The 20,685-nt window shown below is 42.9% G+C and overlaps 1 protein-coding gene across 2 annotated transcripts in view; it reads left to right on the top strand.

Moving 5' to 3' along the window:
• FIG4 (FIG4 phosphoinositide 5-phosphatase) overlaps positions 1-20,685 on the top strand; it is a 330,801-nt gene that overhangs the window by 106,551 nt on the left and 203,565 nt on the right. For both annotated transcript variants that reach the window (XM_083176914.1, XM_083176913.1), the window contains exons 12-15: positions 798-931; positions 3,515-3,631; positions 4,606-4,651; positions 5,809-5,957. In XM_083176914.1, the coding sequence (XP_083033040.1) occupies positions 798-931; positions 3,515-3,631; positions 4,606-4,651; positions 5,809-5,957 (446 nt within the window). The remainder of the gene's footprint in view (positions 1-797; positions 932-3,514; positions 3,632-4,605; positions 4,652-5,808; positions 5,958-20,685) is intronic.

Below are 20,685 nucleotides of genomic sequence, written 5' to 3'. Positions count from 1 at the left end.
ATGTCACTGATCATTTACATTTGAGCATTAGTTTTCCAAGCTGCCAGGAGGAACCTAGAACAACCCTAATGATTTCAGTACTGATTTCTGAAACGTTCTAATCAAAGTATTTTAATTCATTATAGAAAACAAAGCAATGCATATTATTATTCTTGTTATTGGTAAGGGCATGCAGTACCATTACATGTGATATTTATTACAGGCTTGAAATGTAGAAAAATGCATATTAAAATATAGATATTTCCAAATTAGCAATTGTGTTATTTTTTCTATTAGTTATATAAAAAAAATTATTTGTTAACACTTCTTTACTGACTCGTTTAAGAAATAGTCATTTTTCTTGGTTTATCATACAAGTAGGTATACACGTGATGTAACATTAAAGCTCTTTTTTTGTATGAGTAGGTGTATGCAGTGCTACTGTGCTGTTTGTTAATTGTTTATGACTATGAACTACCACAGTTTAATCCTTAGAGTCCCATTGTTGCTATGAGAGATCCTTAAAATATCCGCTAAAAATGGCAGAATCACTCACAGCGACTGTTCTTCTAGTATAAGTAAATACACATACAGCCAAATCAAGTTAATTTAAGTTTTAGTTAAATATTGTACCCAAAAAAAAAAAAGAACAGTCGCTGTTAGCAATTCTGGCATTTTTAGCGGATATTTTGAGGATCTCTCACGGCAATGTTGGCACTCAAACGGTTACATTTTCAGATCTCTTCCGTTTTTGGTTGTTGTTTGAGGCAGACAGAGGCAGCACTCTGATTATCTTCTTTTCATGTGTTTTGAAATAGGAGCGTGAAAAACGGAAGCACGAGAGGATTCTAAGTGATGAGCTGTTTGCTGCTGTTACTTATTTGAATCAGTTTATTCCCCCTGAGCACAGTATTATTTACATTCCATGGGATATGGCTAAGTATACCAAAAGGTAAAATAACATTTGTATGTCTTCAGATACAGGTGCAAGCCACATTTATATAATGCAAGCCAGATATAGCAATTTATAACTTTTAAGCTATAGAGTTCATAAATAATATATCGGTTGACTATTAGGTAGCCATATACTGCTTGTCATTCGAAAATAAATGGAGAAATCCATTATATTGTTTGCGATGCATCAACTCTTCAGCCATTGTTTAGTTTAGCACATAACGATTCCGTCTATGTACAGCTAACTACTGATGCCAGCAGATGGGGACACAGTTGTAGGCTGATCCTTTCTCACATTATTCTTGTTAGTAATTTTGAAATTAGAAGGAATCTAAAGGTATCTTTGGTATGATGCTGATGAACAAGTTAGGATTGTAGTGGATATCTTATAATTTATGCACTGTTGATCTTGTCTGGAGTATGGCTGATATTTTATATACAGTACCAAAGGGTACTGTTGTTATTGTTACTGCTGTATATTTACAGGTGAATGATATACCAAATGTGGCATATACAAAATGTGGGATTCCTTGCCATCTCTTAATATGGTGTGTTGATTTACAAAAATAAATAAAACCTAAAATAAAGAGTTATGACCACGTGTATGCTCGCAGATGATAAAGGTGCTCATACACGGTACAATTATTGTGTGCAATTTGTACTAGATCGCATTGCATATGTTTTGCAATGCAATGAGATGCAATCTAGTAGAAAAAGTATGTGCAGCACATACATTTTGAGCTGTTTGATGAGATGTGTGCGCGCAATTGTACCATGTATGGGCACCTTAAAGGCTCCTAGCATTTGTGAGCATACATGCTGCTATATTGGGTGTGCTGTCCTGTTAGCATATCTCCCACAATTGTGTCTGCAGGTTGAGAGGCATGGCTTCACAGGAAATGGATAGATTGCAAGCCACTTCCCCCATTTTCCATCACTGGGCTCCATCACAGCGCTCCAGGAGCTTTGGGCCATGTCCCAAGTCCCTCTCTTTGATGAATAGATGCTGTGCCCATGTGCACAACATCTATTCACCACTCCTCTGCTAAGCAGGACAATGAGTGCCAGAGATCCTCCAAAGCCCCCGCAGTAGACTGTGTCCAAAGATGACAGTGGGCCTGATTCAGATTGATCGCTAATGTGAGAATCCACTAATCAAGCAATTATCCAATGAATGCACATGCGTACCGATCGAATCACGCATTTTCAAGGGGAGTTTAATCCAAATCAGAAGCAGACCCTATGTTAGTTGTGTTATTAAGAAAGACTGATGTATCTACTGCAATGGTTTTCAAACTTGGTCCTCAGGACCTCACACAGTTGACATTTTGCAGGTCACCCAACAGGTGCACTCATTACTAACTGACACATTTTAAAAAATCCACAGTTGTAGTATATCATTTCCCTTGATCCTGAGAGGAGACCTGCAAAACATGCACTGTGTGATCCTGAGGATCGACTTTGAGAACCTGTGATCTACTGGAACATGGGATGTATGTTTACAGAATGATCGATGCTTCAAATTGAAATATGTATACCTCCCAACCATGCTGATATACAATCACTTTACCACCCATCGGAGGTTGAGGGGGCATTCTGGCATTGCTGCTCTCTGTAACAGGGCATCAGGGAATTGATGACCTGCACATGCTTGCATCATCAGCTCTGTGCCAGGATCAGCTGGGGCACTGCCGCTCCGGAGTGCTGAGGAACCTAACGGGGGCATGATGCTTAGTCAGGCCTCAAATTGTGTGCTCCAGTGGTGTAGCCTTGAACGTCATGAGGCCATCATTCGAAAGTGTGCATGAAACTTCGGCCACCATTTTCCTCAATGTTGGAAAGTATGGGATTAGAATTGGTAACATAGATAAATGTGTTTTGTATACCATTTTATAAATAATGAGGGCTGATTACAAACTGATAGTCTGTAGTGGGCATTTCTGTAATTGCAGGCAATTCTAGTTGTAATTGATTCCTAATTATATGGTAACTTTAACATGTACTGTACAGTTGGACAGTTGTTTGAAGTCCTCAGCTAGATGAGTTGAGTAATGTTGGGTAAGTCTTTAAGGAACTGCGAGATATATTTGTAGCTTATTTCCTTAAAATAGATTATTCATTGCAACTTAATTGCTGCATTCATATCCACCAGCCATAGTCATAAGAGGTAGGTTTTGTCTCTTTATAAGATAATAATAATAATGTCCCGTCTTGAATATACAGTTAAATATATTAATAGCCCATATTCAGAATTTGTGAAAACCTGATCATGCCATTGTGGCAGGAATAAGAAATGTAATACTTAATATTGCTTACTATATGGGTTCTGAAACCGTAAAATGCACTCCCACAAAGACTGCTGTTGACAGACATTGCAGAATAATGGAAGAATGTTTCTTCTAGCAAAACCGAATATAGAGGGCTAATAACCTTAACAACATAAAGCACTCAGTCTTGGCTGCTTGCATTTCTATGATTCCAGACTATTTTTGTATCTTGTAATACAGTATCCATAGAATTTTTGGAATCAGAAATATCATCTGCAGTATATTATGAAAACAATTTCCTCTGCTTTCTCCAGCAAACTGTGCAATGTACTGGATCGACTCAATGTAATTGCTGAAAATGTTGTGAAGAAAACAGGATTCTTTGTTAACCGACCAGACTCCTATTGCAGTATTTTAAGGCCTGATGAAAAGTATGTATTCATAAAGTTTTTTTTAAGTAGATGACATAAATAAAGGAATTAACTATTTCACAGGTTATCAGCCAGGTTATCTTAATTATAAATTAACAGGCTGTGAATACCTGTGGTGTGGTAGCTTTAAGGATATGTCCCCCATCTTTATTGTACTGGAGGATGCAGCAAATAATTCATTAATATAGTATTTTTAGTGTTGCTCTATTCCTTTTTCAGCTGTTAAAGGTTCCACATTATGTTGCATTCTGTACTTTGCGTAGTAATGATGGGGAATTCCTGATTAAGTTGTACTGGTGTTGCTTCTACTTCTCACATTATTTGTGTCTTGCCCAACAGGGGGTGGTGGCTGGATCTACCATATTTGGGTACACTTTGATCCATTTACTTTGGAACCCCAATTTTAGTACATAGCAAGATTATAAAAAAAAATTTAAGTCCAGTAACGATTTGAGGTAGCCATGATTTTTGAAGCTTTCATTATTAGTCAGATAGAAGCCAACAATAGAAAATATCATGCAAAACATATTTATCTCTAATGCATGGCATGCACAGGCAGATAGAATGCCCGTCAGAGCGACAGTTATTTGTACCCAACCCATAACATTTGAATAAGTACAATTTCCCGATTTACATGGGACTCCTGAACAGCATTATGTAACTTGCTGCTTTTGCAAACCAGTGAGGAGGATCATCCTTGCATGCTACAATAAACATTCAGCATTGCTATAATAGGATTTCTGCCTACATGTTTGTGGTGTCTGTGACTTCCATCAGTAAAATCATATAACTACTATATTACTAACTACTGTGAAGAAGTCTTGAGTATATTACTGGCTTTTCTCCATATCCTATTAAATTTAGCAATCCCATAGTATTCTGCTGGGCTACATGCATTCACGTTATTGCAAACCGTATTCTGATATAAATAATGCAATTGAATTACAGTGGTGACTGTTTTTTATGTCTTTTAGGTGGCATGAGCTGGGAGGGGTGGTTGGACCATCTGGTCGTTTGCAGGTAAAGCTGGGGAGTTTGTGTTTACACTTACTATATGTTTTCTATGTTTCTATGTTACTTTACATAGCCTATGTACACTTAAATATACTGTTCATTAAATGTTGGTACTTTCTAGGGACCTTCACTGCATCCTGAGCCATTCTGCAGCTTCTGATAAAACGAGCTATGAGTGAGAAAAATCATTGGTTTCCTTCTAATGTGAATACGAAAACTATCCATCTTGAAGTTAAACTACAGTGCATTAACATTCAAAAAAGTCAAACATCCTTTTAAATGAAAAAGTATCAATTCAAATAAAGGATAAACTTCGATCATTGGCCCTAATTCAGCACGAGTTGTTATTTTGAAACATTTTGGCAAAATTCCAACTGCCAGTTGTGGGCTTCGGGGGGCGGGGTGGGGGAGGGACATGGAAAGGCTCCCCAGCACATGGAAAGGCTCCCCTCCATGCTGGTCCCTCCCCATGATCACACAGCCTAGTTGCAAAGCCAGGTGCAGGCCGGCCATCTTTTGTGTCACAGCCTCTGCGTGTGATGTCATCGAGCCACCGCCGCCCCCCTTCCCATCGAATGATCCGGACAAACCTGCAGTGTCCAGACCGCGCCAAAAATACATGGTCACCACCCCCTGTCGTTAACTTGCCAAAAATACGACAATAATTTAAAGCTTTGTGCAGATGCTGGCCTGTGAGTGCATGTGCAGATCTGCAAAAATCGCTATATTCACTTTTTACAGATCTGCAGAGCTAGCTGAATTAGTCCCATTGTCAAGCATTTTCATATAGCATTCTAAACATTCCAAGTGGAAATAAAGCTACCATATATACTCGAGTATAAGCCTACTTTTTCAGAACATTTTTTATGCTGAAAAAGCCCCCCTCGGCTTATACTCGAGTAAGGGTCCCACTTGAGTCAATGAGTTTTCCCAGTTTTTTCTTGTAAAATTATACTCGAGTATATACGGGTAGTTTCTTCAAGAATTTTTTTTTCTTCTAGTACTGGAGAACAGTCTTGGTAACATTTTGTTATCTAAAAATATGTTTTTTGTATGTTCGTTGAAATAAGTTATGACAGATTTATTTTCTAAGTTTCTGACTGTTCGTTTGAATGTAATTATACAAGTGCATAACCAAAATTCTTTTCTGGCTTTATTTTCAGACTGGTGTTCTTCGAACAAACTGTGTTGATTGTTTAGACCGCACCAATACTGCACAGTTCATGGTGGGGAAATGTGCTTTGGCGTATCAGCTGTACTCTTTAGGGCTGATCGATAAACCTAATTTGCAATTCGACACAGATGCAGTTAGGTAAGTGGCGGTAACTGTGCACTAATTTGCATGAACATGAATCTGGAATAATGTCTTCTCATGTAAACAGCGATGTCCGTTCTCACTGGTGCTCTCCCCAGATTTTGTAGTGGAAGCCACAAACCAGATCCTATATTTCAAATAGGTGAAATTTCTATGGTAAAATGAAGGTAAAAGGTAACACCTAATGCAATAAATAGTGACTTCTCTTACCAGAGTGATTACCGGTATATAGAAAGCACACCACAAAATTAATGCAAAAGGTTCCTTGGGAATAAAATGCTTGTTATAAAGAAAAATATCAGGAATGGTTTTCAGCTCCTCACTGATCCTTGCGTGCCGGCAAACTCTAGCCAACCACGAATCACTTCATTATTGGAAAATATGAATCCTGAGAACATGGCAGTAAAGAAAATTAGCAGTTTTTTTCCACACAAAACAGACCCAATTACATTCTTAACCAGCCAAGTTTTAACGGCAGCTCAGTACATTTTGCCCCATGTGTATAATGGCACTAATAATATGGGCATTATGTGTAAGGGCAGAATGTATGTAAGCAGCACTACTGCTGTGGGTATTATGTGTAAGGAGCACTACACTGTAGGCATTATGTACAAGGTGTGTCTATTAAATTCCAAAACTGTACGTGTAGTTAATGAATGAAAATGTGTAGGAACGCGTCATCATGCGGATGTGATAGCGTAACCAATGAGGCGCGAAGGTGGAACAAATGCGCATTGCAAATGCGTGATTGCGTCAGCATTTCCGGTTTGATGCACATGGACTGATCAATCACAAGTTTGTGCCACCTAATCAAACTGTCAACAAAGAGTACTACGAAGCTGTTTTGCATCGGTTAGTTAAACGAGTACGCCGTGTGCGACCGAATATGGATAAAGGCAGCTGGCTCCTACTGCACAACAACGCGAGGCCCCGCTGTGCTCTCAGTGTGAAGCGCTTTTTGGCAAAACATGACATCGTAGAGGTTAATCATCCTCCGTATTCTCCTGATTTGTCACCTCCTGACTTTTACTTGTTCCCAAAACGTAAGACTGCTCTGAAAGGGCATCGATTTCAGGACGTAGAGGACATAAAGAAAAACATAACTGCTCAACTTCGAAGCATGTTTCCAGAATTTGTACCGCTGTGCACAAAAGTGTGTGCTTGCCGGAGGTGATTATTTTGAGGACTATTAAACGTATGTTCGTTTTTTATTATTAATTCCGTTGTATTAGTCCCAGTCCTGGAATTTAATAGACACACCTTGTATATAACACTGTGTCATAACAGGAATAAGGGATAATTCTTCAGCACGCACTGTCTTTTTATAAAGTGTTGGAGGGAGGGCACAAAGTTATAGTTGGCAGGGAGTCACTGAACACCCAAGAATAGTCATAGTTCTATAATTGTATACCATAAAACAAAAAAACGGAAAAGTCCCAAGGCGCTAATAGTCCATGCAGCTTCAATTCCTGAAGGAGGACCACTTTGTAATCCCCACTGTGGGTATTTTGGAACAAGATGAGGAATTGTGGGCGCTTGACTTTGTATGTTCAGAAATGTAGAGTTGTCTTAAAATGGATGGATAAAGAGAAAACACAAGATATGTGTATTAATAACACAAAATCTATAGGGCAAATGATTAGGGGGATAAACCAGGTCCCAAGAACAAACAGCGTACCAGAACTCACAATGTGATGCGGTGCTGGACGTGTATAACGGTATCTTTAGGGGATAACCACAGGTGCAGATAGGAAGGTGTGTACCAAATATGAGTGGATGAATTCCCCAAGGTGCGTACCGTACTCACTAAGGACTATGGGTTTGCAAGCATATAAAGGTATCTTTAAGGCTGTAATTTCTCAGGCAAACACACGAGTACAGGTCAGAATAGCCCCCAGATGCTGCGTACAATACTCACTGCTATTGCAGGTGGATAACACTCATAAAGGTATCTTTGAATAGAGTCCGTCTCTTTTCACTCCACTCTTAGTAGATGGCAATGTGATGATCGCCAAAAACACAAGGGAGGATTGGTCTCAGTAAAAAGGATTTAATAAAACAGCTTGTAGTGTGGCCAATAGGCCATATAGCCACAGTAACAAGATAATAATAAAAACAAAAACAATAACTCACTTAATTCCCGACATGTTTCGGCAGTCCAGCCGCCTTTTTCAAGGATAGTGAGTGTCATAACTTCCAGAGCTTATATTCAGGATGGAGGAACCACTTCCGGTTCGCCGTAATTAAGGAGAGTGTGGGCTGCACAGATTGTTAAAAAGCACATCTCTGAGCTTATTATATAGCTCTACTGGCGGATTACCCAATAAAAACTTTTACAGATAAAAAAGTGATGTATACGGGCGGCCGCAGCGGTCTGAAGTAATATACTTACAGACGCTCTAGTTCCGGCTTCCGCTGGGTGGAACGCATAACCGGAAGTATGCATTCGTGAAGTGGAACGCATATCAGGTGTTGTGCATCTGAAGTATTCTGCTTACAGACGCTCTAGTTCCGGCTTCCGCCGGATGAAACGCAAACCGGAAATATGTATGTACATAGTGGAACGCATAACAGGAGATCTGCATCTAATGACAGGCGGCGTTATATAAAAAAAAGACTGCAATAGTGTCTAAATTGCCAAACGCTACTGATAGATAGCGCTGTGTTTGATGTTAATGCCACAATGAAGCACTTATGTGGGTTTTAATACATAAGCTTTAATTGGTATAGCTGTGCACCCTATATTACTCTCCTCTATTTATATATAACCCGGAAGCCGGATATCGAATATCCCCAAGGGGCAGTTCGTACGATTAAAACGTAATTGCTCCAATGCCATCAATTTTGAGACCAGTGCCTCCAATATGAAAGATAAGTTCATTAATAAGGGATATAACACTGAGCTTCTTGATGGGGCGCTTGAAGAAACCAGGTCCATGATAAGGGAGGACCTCCTGAAAGAAAAATCGACTAGCACTGTGGGCACAACTACCTATACTATAGCTTTCAGTACCCAATATAGTGCTTATCATAGATCCATAGATCGTATTTTTAAAAACAATTGGAAATTGCTGCTGGAGGTTCCAGTTCTTAATAATATTTTACCTCAAAAACCAAAATTTATATATAGGCGTGCAGCTAGTTTAAAGGATAAACTGGTTAATAGCGCATTTTTGGAAAAGGGTACCATGTCCACTCGAAATAATGGCTTTCACCGATGTGGCGACTGCGCCATGTGCAAAGCCTACCCTTCAACCATTAGAAAATTCACTGAATTTAAATTGAACAATTGGTGTATTAAACCTAAACAGTTTATTACCTGTAATTCGAATTCCGTGGTTTACGCCATCCGCTGCTCATGTGAAAAATTATATGTCAGCAAGACAAAAAGAAACCAAAAGGTACGTCTTGCAGAGCATATTCGTAACATCAAGAAGGGCTTCAAAGATCACCCGTTCTCCTTACACTTTCTAGAAGAGCATAATAGCTCCACCAGAGCCATTACAGGTTTCTGGGGGTTAGAAGCAGTCAAAAATAACTGGCGACACAACAATAGGGATGTTCGTTTGGCTCAAACGGAGATGAGATGGATCTTCAACTTATCCACTCTAACTCCACATGGCCTCAACCACGAATTCGAATTAAAATGGTTCCTATGATCATGCCTGTATATTTTCGATTTTTTATCTTGAATTTTTATTTTTTATTCTGGATTTTGTATTGTGTATTGGGTACTTGTGTATTATAGCGGCGCCCCCAATGTACATCGTACGATGAACGTATCGCATTGCATGCCATGTACACGATGGCATGCGATGCGACGCGATTTTGACCCCCTATACGATTAAAAATTGTATAAGCACCCTAAAGGGTGCTTTTGAGCACCCTAATGGGTGCTTACAATGTTAAATGCACCCCCACGCCACCCCCCCACTATAAACGTGAACCCGAAGCGTGGCGAGCGCAGCGGTACGCGTCCTACGACCTTTTCATACCCCCACTATCCACGTCGGCGTGGAGTTGAGAATAGATTAGTGTGGCGAGCGCAGCGAGCCCGAAGCGTGGCGAGCGCACGCGGATACCTACACAGGTAAACGCGTCCCTTCGCGGGCTTCACAGGTATCCGCGTCCCCTCGCGGGGCTCGCTGCGCTCGCCACGCTTCGGGCTCGGTTGCTCGCTGCGCTCGCCACACTAATCTATTCTCAACTCCACGCCGACATGGATAGTGGGGGTATGAAAAGGTCGTAGGACGCGTACCGCCGCCCCTCGTGGGCTCGCTGCGCTCGCCACGCTTAGGGTTCACGTTTATAGTGGGGGGGTGGCGTGGGGGTGCATTTAACATTGTAAGCACCCATTAGGGTGCTTAACATTGTATAAGCACCCATTAGTGTGCTTATACAATGTTTAATCGCATCGTATGGCATTGTATGCCATGTACAATGGCATACAATTTCAAAATTGTATGCCATCGTACACTAACCACCGAAATCACGTTGCATCGCATACCATCGCATGCGTTATGGTATGCGATGCGATGGGCGCCGCCAAAATACACAAGTACCGTGTATTGTTATGCTATAAAATTGTATTTTTCTTAAATATATGTTTAGATGTATTCATGATTGCATTAATACATGGTTGATGCATATTGTTTGATGGTATGTACAACATATTACACTCTATGTAAATGGAGGAACCATTAAATTCGGCTTCCGGGTTATATATAAATAGAGGAGAGTAATATAGGGTGCACAGCTATACCAATTAAAGCTTATGTATTAAAACCCACATAAGTGCTTCATTGTGGCATTAACATCAAACACAGCGATATCTATCAGTAGCGTTTGGCAATTTAGACACTATTGCAGTCTTTTTTTTTTTATAAAGACTGTCATTAGATGCATATCTCCTGTTATGCATTCCACTATGTACATACATATTTCCAGGTTTGCGTTCCATCTGGCGGAAGCCGGAACTAGAGCCTCTGTAAGCAGAATACTTCAGATGCACAACACCTGATATGCGTTCCACTTCACGAATGCATACTTGCCATCTACTGAGAGTGGAGTGAAAAGAGACGGACTCTATTCAAAGATACCTTTATGAGTGTTATCCACTTGCAATAGCAGTGAGTATGGTACGCAGCATCTGGGGGCTATTCTGACCTGTACTCGTGTGTTTGCCTGAGAAATTACAGCCTTAAAGATACCTTTATATGCTTGTAAACCCATAGTCCTTAGTGAGTACGGTACGCACCTTGGGGAATTCATCCACTCATATTTGGTACACACCTTCCTATCTGCACCTGTGGTTATCCCCTAAAGATACCGTTATACACGTCCAGCACCGCATCACATTGTGAGTTCTGGTACGCTGTTTGTTCTTGGGACCTGGTTTATCCCCCTAATCATTTGCCCTATAGATTTTGTGTTATTAATACACATATCTTGTGTTTTCTCTTTATCCATCCATTTTGAGACAACTCTACATTTCTGAACATACAAAGTCAAGCGCCCACAATTCCTCATCTTGTTCCAGTATATTTGTATACCGTTATCACTCATTGATAGGTTTGCATTGTGAGTAGTTCTGTGTATGCATACCTAATGAAAGTAATATTATGTCAAAGCTGATGAATTATTTGATAATAGTTTACTATAGAACCACCACATAGAATACATATTTTGTGGTTGTAAGGTTTTGGTTTCAGGACCTTTAGGCCTGATTGCAGCATAGGTGAAGCAAGGGCTCTTTATGAGAGACTCTTGTTCATGGTATGAATACAGATAGCCAGAGAACTCTTGAATGGAATACTTTGACCAGGATCTGTGCCAGGATACTAAACTTGTATCTGAAAATGCAAAAACTTGGATTTTTTTTGTGGCAAAATAAACCCCCTGGACTTGACCACAGACACATTGAGTTGGAACCAACTCCTCAGCCTGTGATCAGGAATCCCCAAAACTAGAACCGGGATACGGAACTCACCGATTGAAAACTAGTAAATGGGTACTCAGGATTGTCAACTGCCACAGTTACAAAACTCCCTAACCCTCCTCCCCTGCAGCCATTCCCTAACTCTTCACACTAGTGCCTGTACCCCATTGCCTAAACCTAACCCCCCCCCAGGCTGCAGCCTAACCCCCATTTAGAAGTCCTTCAACCCCCCCCCCCCCCCCCCCCAGCACAGTCTAATACTAAGTTCCCTCCTAGTGCCTTAACCTAACCCCCCCCCACCACCACACTAGCCAAACTCCTCCGCTATCAGTAAACTTACGACCTGGATGCCAACAGGCGAAATTCTGGCACTGGCATCCTCATAACTATATAAGTGCTGGTCTCCTGGCGATTGTCTGGATGCATGTATCGATCATGTGAGCATGCATGATGACAACTTGTAGAACAGAAAGATCACAAGTAAAAATCCAGTATAACCATGTCCATGCAACCAGTTTGTTTATGTCTGATGATACAGTGGCACCCTCATCAGCTCATCAGCTCCTATGGTTTTCATTACCACCTTTATGCTGATGATACCCTAATCTATCTCTCCTCCCCCGACTTATCCCCATCACTCCTGTCCAAGGTCTCCGAATGCCTCACGGCCATCTCAGCCTGGATGACCCAACGCTTTCTGAAACTAAACATGGCTAAAACTGAACTTCTAATCTTCCATCCCCCGAACATCCCCTCTTCTCCCACTATCTCCATCAGCATTGGTGAAACCGAGATCACGTCCACCGACCAAACGCGCTGCCTCGGTGTCATCATTGACTCCTCCCTCTCTTTCACCCCCCACATTCGTGCTCTCTCACAGTCTTGCCGCTTTCACCTACGCAACATCTCACGCATCAGACCATTCCTCTCCACTGACGCGACCAAAATTCTCATTCACTCTCTTGTCATCTCCCGCCTTGACTACTGCAACATCCTTCTCTCTGGGCCACCTCTCACCCGCCTTGCACCTCTCCAATCCATTCTTAACGCTGCTGCTAGGCTCATCTTCCTCTCCCGCCGCTCTACCTCCACCTCCCCCCTCTGTTTATCTCTTCACTGGCTCCCCATTCCTTTCCGAGTTCTCTTTAAACTCCTCACCACCACCTACAAGGCTCTCTCCTCCTCCACAGCTCCCTACCTCTCTTCACTGATCTCTATCCACACTCCCTCCCGTCCTCTTCGCTCCATCGCTGACCGCCGACTGACCTCTCACCTAATCACCTCCTCCCACTCCCGTGTCCAAGATTTCTCTCGCGCTGCCCCTCTGCACTGGAACAACCTCCCGCCACCCATCAGGCTATCTGATTCCCTTACCTCCTTCAAGCGCTCCCTCAAAACCCACTTTTTTCGACTAGCCTATCCCTCCTCCTAACCTCTTTTGATCCTCCTATCCTGCCTCCGTTCCCCTCCGTTCCTACTTATCCTATTGTATTTCGTTTGTCCACCCACCTATTTTTAGTATGTTAACTCTTATGAGCAGGGCCCTCCTTCCTCACGTACTCACCCTACCTCATTACCTCACCTGTGCTCCTGTCCTGTTCTTCCCTTCCTCTACTTCATCTTCAGTCTCCTTGACAATTTTGACACCTACTTCTGAACTGATGCTGATTTTAGTTCTACCAGCTATACCCCTATTTATACTGTTTCTTTCAACACACCCTGTACGTTACCTTGTAATTGTTTTTTTTTTGGTTTGCTATGTACGGCGCTGCGGACACTTTGCGGCGCCTTATAAATAAACGTACTACTACTACAGTGCTCAGGCATGTTGCAGATGGCAAGGGGATGCACAGAAATCAGGGGCAGATTTATTAAACTTGGTGAAGTGATAAAGTGGCTGGTACTTTATCTCCGGCCAATCCGCTCCTAACTGTGAAGTTACAGGCTTGGTTTGAAAAATTACAGGTAGCTGATTGGCAACGCATGGAACCGCGCTTCGCCATCTTTGCAGGGCATACACATGGAGCGATCCGTGCCTCTTTTGTAAGCGATCTGGTTAGATCACTTAGAAAAGGGGCTGAAATCACCACGTGTGTATGTCCCTTAAGATTCAGATGCTCAGTATTTTGTGATCTAGTACTATAAGGACAAATGACTCGTTTCAGAGTTGCATGAGTTGCATCAATACAAATACATTTCTCTTTGGCTATAATGGCATGTGGTATTTTCGTATTAGTGCCCCTCTAGATTTTGTGCACTAAATGTGTCACGCAACAAAGAAACACTGATTAAGTAAACCGTTAAGTGCCTTCCAAGTACTCATTACAGAATGTATTTTATTAATTCATTTTTTTTTACTATTAGTCAGGTGGAAGTTGTTCAACCATCCATCCTTCCTTCCTTGTCTTAATCTGTCATCTAATTGCCTGTCATTTGTTTGAAATTAGAGATAAATTTGCATGCTTTCCTTGTTCAACTTTACATGCAGTAGAACAGATAATGCAGATTTGTTAAGTAAATAATTTAACCCCACCATCATAGAATGAAATGTTTGTTCCCTTAACCCGTTGAGTGCCAACGTTGCTGTGAGCAAAATATCCGCTGATCATGCCAGCATCGCTCACAGCAACTGTTTTTCAGTATAAATAAATACAAATACATCCAAGTCAATTAATTAACATTTAAATATTACAACAACAACAAAAAAAACAGTTGCTGTGAGCGGCGCAGGCAATTTTAATTGATATTTTAAGGATCTCTCACAGCAACTTTAGCACTCAAAGGGTTAATGAAAAACACTTTACTATCTGAGTTTCCTGTATTATATTCCTTTTCATACTTAGCATGGTCACATGTACTTGAATACACTTCCAGCTGGATCTAATATTCAAACCTTTTTCATTCTGAACAAATGAATAAGAGCTAGCAAAAGGCAACAACGTGCAGTTCTCCAGAGTATCTGGACTCCCTGTAGTTTTGTCTTTTACTCCAACAGCTTCTATTTAATAGCACGGCAAAAGTATTGATATAACTGCACATCATTAGCAAGATGGCATAGTGGTGATAGGACAATGTAGTGCTAGAAAAATACTCTACATGTGACTGTGCATTAATGTGTGTAAGTTATTAGGTGGACATCATTATTGAAAAATACCATGAATCTGTAGCATTGATAGCTCCGGAGTGTTTTCATTGGGACCCATGAGCAGTAGCAGAGGATCTCAAGTCCTAAAAGTAGATAAAGAGAACCAAAAATAGATGTGCTCATTTAAATATGAGGAAAATGATCCAATATCACATACATGTGAGTGGCAAACATATGTGAAGCTTTGCTTTCAGTATCTGGTATGACCACCTTGTGCAGCAATAACTGCATATAGTAGCACAGATTTTTCCTTCAGCCTATTGTGGACCACTGGTACCATGGGATATTGTAGGTCCTCCGACCGGGCACCAAGGAGTTAAACTTCTTAGAGTGCAGCTGGGATGGCCTCCTTAATACCCTGCCCTGCCCCCAGGCTAATCAGTTTTTACTTGGTGCCTCAGGAACAGGCACCTTTTTAGGAGCTGGGCTTTTTAGCCCTGATTTATACTTTATTTTTTATTTTACTTTCAGTTCCTGCTGCAGGCGCTGTGTACAGTGCGCTGTAGCAGAAGGAAGCACACTGTGCTGGGTCTCTGACCTCCATGGCCAGATGCCCCAGAATCTCCACTAGGCATCGGGAGAGCCGCGGCAACGTCTGAAGCCTGAGTCAGGTAAGCGGAGTCTCGGTGTCGGACTCCGACATACCTCTTGTGGCGAGCAACGCCGGCGGAGGAGGCACTGCTGGCGGGCCCCGATCTTTCGGTCTCCCCTCTAGGCCACCAGGGCTGACTTTTGAAGACTTTTTATGGTTAATAGCCCTGGTTAGGCTTCGGAAGGGGGTTCATTTTTTGAGCAGCCCATAGCTACTATTTGTGCAATATATTTTGGGTCATAGACAAAATAAACCTTACAGTTTATTACTACTGTGGTAGGCTCACTGAAGCAGATAACAGAGCCACTTATTTCATGTTTGGGTCTCTTCCAATTTGTGTAGTGCCTGTCATTACCCACTGTCCTAATTAAGGCTGTGTGTGTTTTTTGTCTCTTCACTGAAGGGTAAGGGTTCTTTTGCACTGCGTTCTTACACCTGTACTCTTTGCAATGAAAATTTCACTTGCACTAACAGAGACCATAGTGGCATCTGTGATCGCGGTGCTGTTGCGCCTACTGAGTCCCTGCCCAGTTGCGCTGTGACAGTTGAGCCTGAGTGGGCTGTAACATGCGAGATTTGACTGCACAACTGGGGGCTCCTAGACTGTTGCAGTCGGGCCCTGTTGTGGATATGCTTGTACCCCAGTCTGGTCGTTAGCCAGCTTGGGTGCAGAGGTTGGCACAAGTGGTGCAGCGTTTGGTGCAGGTCTCTTCAAATCTACAGCAGTTGTATAGAAGAGAAAGTCTCGGGCTAGACCTCTCAGGGACTTAGCTACGTCAGATGATACGGACTGTAAGGGTTCCTTTTACCCGGGGCAGAAAAAATCCTCTGAAAAGGAGGAGGAAAATGAGGAAGCCACTGAGCAGGTCAAACCTCATGAGGAGCATAAGGCGCTCACTAGGGTGGAAGACTTGGTGAAAGCCGTTAGAGAGGTTCTACAGATAGCAGACTCAGACCCCATTCTGCCTTCAGGAATGCCGATATTTAAACGAAAGAAGATTTCACGGTCTTACCCTCATCTCCTCAATTAGAAGAATTTTTAAAGAGGCATGGAAACGCCCTAATAAAAATTTCCTTCTTTCCAGGTGGTTTACAGAGTTCTATCCCATGGCTGAAGGGTATATGAAGATGTGGGAATCTCCGTCTCCTGTGGATGCACATATTGCACGCTTAGTCCGTTCTTCCACTCTTCCTATTCCTGATGTGACTTCCCTTAAAGAGCCTACGGACAATAATCTTGAGCAAATCCTAAAAGGAATTTACTCTAATACAAGGGCTGCCATTTGTCCTGCTACTGTAGGAGCTTCAGTATCCTTAGCCATCAATGGACAGCTGGATGCTTTGGCGGAAGGTCTCAGGGAGGGTTTCCAAAAATCAGACCTGATGGTTTTGGTAGATAAAATTCGGAAGCAAACACTTACAGTATCTTAATGAGGCTACGTTCATCTTGGGTACCTTCATGTTAGCATCTCGGCTGCCTCTGTTTCGGTCAAGCGTGCCTTATGGATCCGTTTTGGCATGTGGATAGTGAGTCCAAGATAGCGTTGGAGGCTCTCTCGTTCTCTGGGGAAGTTCTTTTTGGTACAGAACTAGACAAGATTGTGGCGACCATTGCTGCATCAAAGATGGCTTTCCTGCCCTCTGTGGCACCAAAACCGGGGGTTTTGCTTCTTTCATCCCCAGGGGAAGGCATTGGGCCAGTCCTCCTCATGCTTCCAGCCACAAAAGACTAAAGGCCGTTTGCCAACCTCTTCATGAGCAAGTGGAAAGAGGAAAACATATGGAGGGGGCATGACTTTGGAGCAAACCTCGTCCTCTGGCGAAGATACATAGATGACGTGTTGATTATCTGGGAGGTATCAGAGACCACATTACAAGAATTTACCAAACACACTAAATCAAATAACCGCAACCTGAGCTTCACAACACAGTACAGTCAATCCAAATCCACGAAGCATGACCGAGACATCAAGGACAATGTAACTCAGACCACGCCCCCCCCCCCATACCGATACCCAATGAAACAAGTGCAAGAGGAGAATATAAGACAGCACTTGGAGCACAGCACACTTATCCTTGACAAAAGCACGTAGTGCCAAAACGCGTTGGATGTTCATCACACAGCACACGCCAATCAATTCAAACAAGATCCTCCTGGCTGGGAGTCAGGAATCAGAGGAGGGTGTGACACTGGGCGGCAAGGTCTTGCAATCCTGCACACCCGTAAGTTGCGCACCACCAGCACTGTGGAGCCGGGCCTGGATTCGGACGCCACACGACCAAGTTCCGGCTGGAAGAGGACCGAATCTACAGCAGCAGCAACATTGCAGCAAGGACCGGAGGGACATCGCTACACACACAGGTCAGAGGTGCGCTGCAGAGAGGACGGGGCGCCAGCCCCCACACCACCAACCTGTATCCTTGTCTTTTTCTTTTCAGTCCGTGACTTTGCCAATGTCATCAGGCTCCCCACAGTCACCACCAACGAGACTGCAGCTAACAAGGAACTCCACCCCCCTGTACCATTCACACCTGGAACCCTGATCTTGAGGTCACCGCAGAGCTACAATGCACCCCCACAACCATCCCCCCCGCCCACCAGCGCACACGTTCGTATGTGTATGCACAAGCTATTTAAGTGTGTACAATAAATGTTATATGTGCAAAATCTCTTCATCTCTCTCCACTTTATCATGATGTGTTACCAACACTAAAAACTATTTGTGCAATATATTTTGGGTCATAGACAACAGACTCAAGTTGATTGTATCAGGATACTGTATCTCTCCCCACTTTATCACACTGTGGTTTCAACAATAGGAACATTTGTGTTTAAAATATTTTGTGTCTCAGAAACAGGCTTCAGTTTATTTGCATAGGAACACTTTTACCTCTCTCCACTTTATCATGATGTGTTCACAACAATTAGTCTAATGTATTTTGGGTTTCTTACAACAGGCTCAAGTTCATTTGCAATAGGAACATTTGTGTTCAACATATTTCACAAAGTGCGCAATTCACTTCCTTGACAATCTGGTCTGGCCATCGCCAAGCCCCCAAACAGTCTGAGAAGCCTGCAGCCTGATGGTCCGACAGGTGTATTTGGGAACTTATTTCAAAGAGGTACTCCCTGTCTTTCAAGTGGCGTTTCCCCACTCGGTTTTTCTCAACAGAGCATCCTGCAGACACCGACAAGGCTTTGGCCCTTCTCAAGCGGTTCTCTTTTTTTCCTTACTGCAGGAGTCATAGAACCGGTCCCGCCTCTACAAAGTGGAGGGAGGTTTTATTTGAACTTGTTCCTTGTTCCCAAGCCGGATAGTTCTTATCGCCCCATCCTGAATCTGCTGACTCCATTCTTCAGGCGTTCCGGAGGAACGACTTCCTCATGTCAATGGATGCGCGGATGCATACCTGCACATTCCGATTCAGGAGGACCATCAGGGGGGGGGTTTCATATTTGTGATTCAAAAGCAACATTTTCAATTCCTGGCATTACCATTTGGCTTGTTGACCACTTCACATGTTTTTACAAAGGTCATAGCAGTTATGATTGCTCATCTGAGACTACAGGGTGTCAGAACCCTGGCCTATCTGGATGACCTACTCCTGACAGATTCGCCAACGTAGCTTCAAAGTCACATCCAGTTGATGTTGTCTGTGCTTCAGGCACAGGGGTGGTTGATCAACTGGGAAAAGTCCAGTCTGGTTCCCACCCAACAGATAATCCACCTGGGAACCTTGTTGGACAAGTAGCTTCTTCCTCCCAGTCGACAATCGCAGGTCTCTTCAGGCATTGGTCCAGGAGTTCTTAGCCTGCAGAACTGTGTTGGTTCATTTCTGCATGCGACTTCTAGGCAAGATGGTGGTCGGCTTCGAAGTGGTGCAGTATGCCCAATGGCACTCTCGTCCATTACAATTGGAGGTCCTTCGTTGTTGGGATCATTCTCCCCTACGCCTGAAGTCCCAGTTCCTGGTGATATCCAGAGACACCCGCCTGTCTCTTCTTTGGTGGCTGAACTCCAAACACTTGAGGCAGTGGAGATTCTTTCTCATCATCCACTGGGTGATTCTCACAATGAACACCAGCCTCAGGGGCTGTGGGCAGTGGTGGAGTCCCATTCTTTTCAGGGCCATTGGTTAGGGGCAGAAAAGAAGCTGACAATAAACATTCTCATGTTACGAGGGATCTTCATGACACTTCAAGGAGTCTGAACCTGCAGTTCCTCTTGAACTGAGCAGAACTCTTCTGTATCACCGTGCAATGAAGGTGCAATTCGACAATGCCACTGTGGTGACATACATCAACCACCAGGGGGGCACCCTCAGTCGGGCAGCAATGCTCAAGGTGTCCCAGGTCCTTTACTGGGTGGAAAAGTTTCTTCTCTCAGTCTCGGCTGCGTACATTCTGTGCCTCTCAACTGGGAGGCCGATTTCTTGAGCAGGTAGAATGTCCACTCATCAGAGTGGTCCCTCCAGCCACAGGTATTTCACCATATGGTGGTGCGGTGGTGTCGGCCTTAGATCGACCTGTTGCCTCACGGCTTCCTTGTTACGGAGCACGCACAAGAGACCAGGGTGCATTTTTTATAAATGCACTGGCGGTTCTGTGGCCGTTTCAAACGGTGTATCTCTTTCCTCCGATTGCCCTGCTTCAGCGGGTTCTTCAAAAGATTCAGGTGGAAAGGGTAATAGCCATTCTGCTTGTACTCAACTGGCCAAAGCGAGCAAGATTTGCAGATATCAAGAATCTCTATGGCCAGACTTACTCACGCAAGGCCCCTGTCTTCATCCAGACCTTCCCTGTCTGAATTTGATGGCATGGCAGTTGAGTGGTCCGTCTTAAAGGCTAGAGTTTTTTCAGACCTGGTTATTCATACTATGATTTCTGCTTGTAAACCATCTACAGTTAAAGTTTACCACAGGGTGTATCGGACTTATTTTGCATGGTGTCTAACGCGTCATTTGTCTCCTAGGCAATATTCTTTGTCAAGGTTGTTGAACAGGATTGCGTCTGGCATCCTTAAATGTCCAGTTATCTGCTTTGTCTGTT

This window comes from Crinia signifera, chromosome 3, assembly GCF_055691185.1.
Source record: "Crinia signifera chromosome 3, ASM5569118v1, whole genome shotgun sequence".
Taxonomy (NCBI): Eukaryota; Metazoa; Chordata; class Amphibia; order Anura; family Myobatrachidae; genus Crinia; species Crinia signifera.
This window is presented reverse-complemented; position numbering and strand designations above follow the sequence as displayed.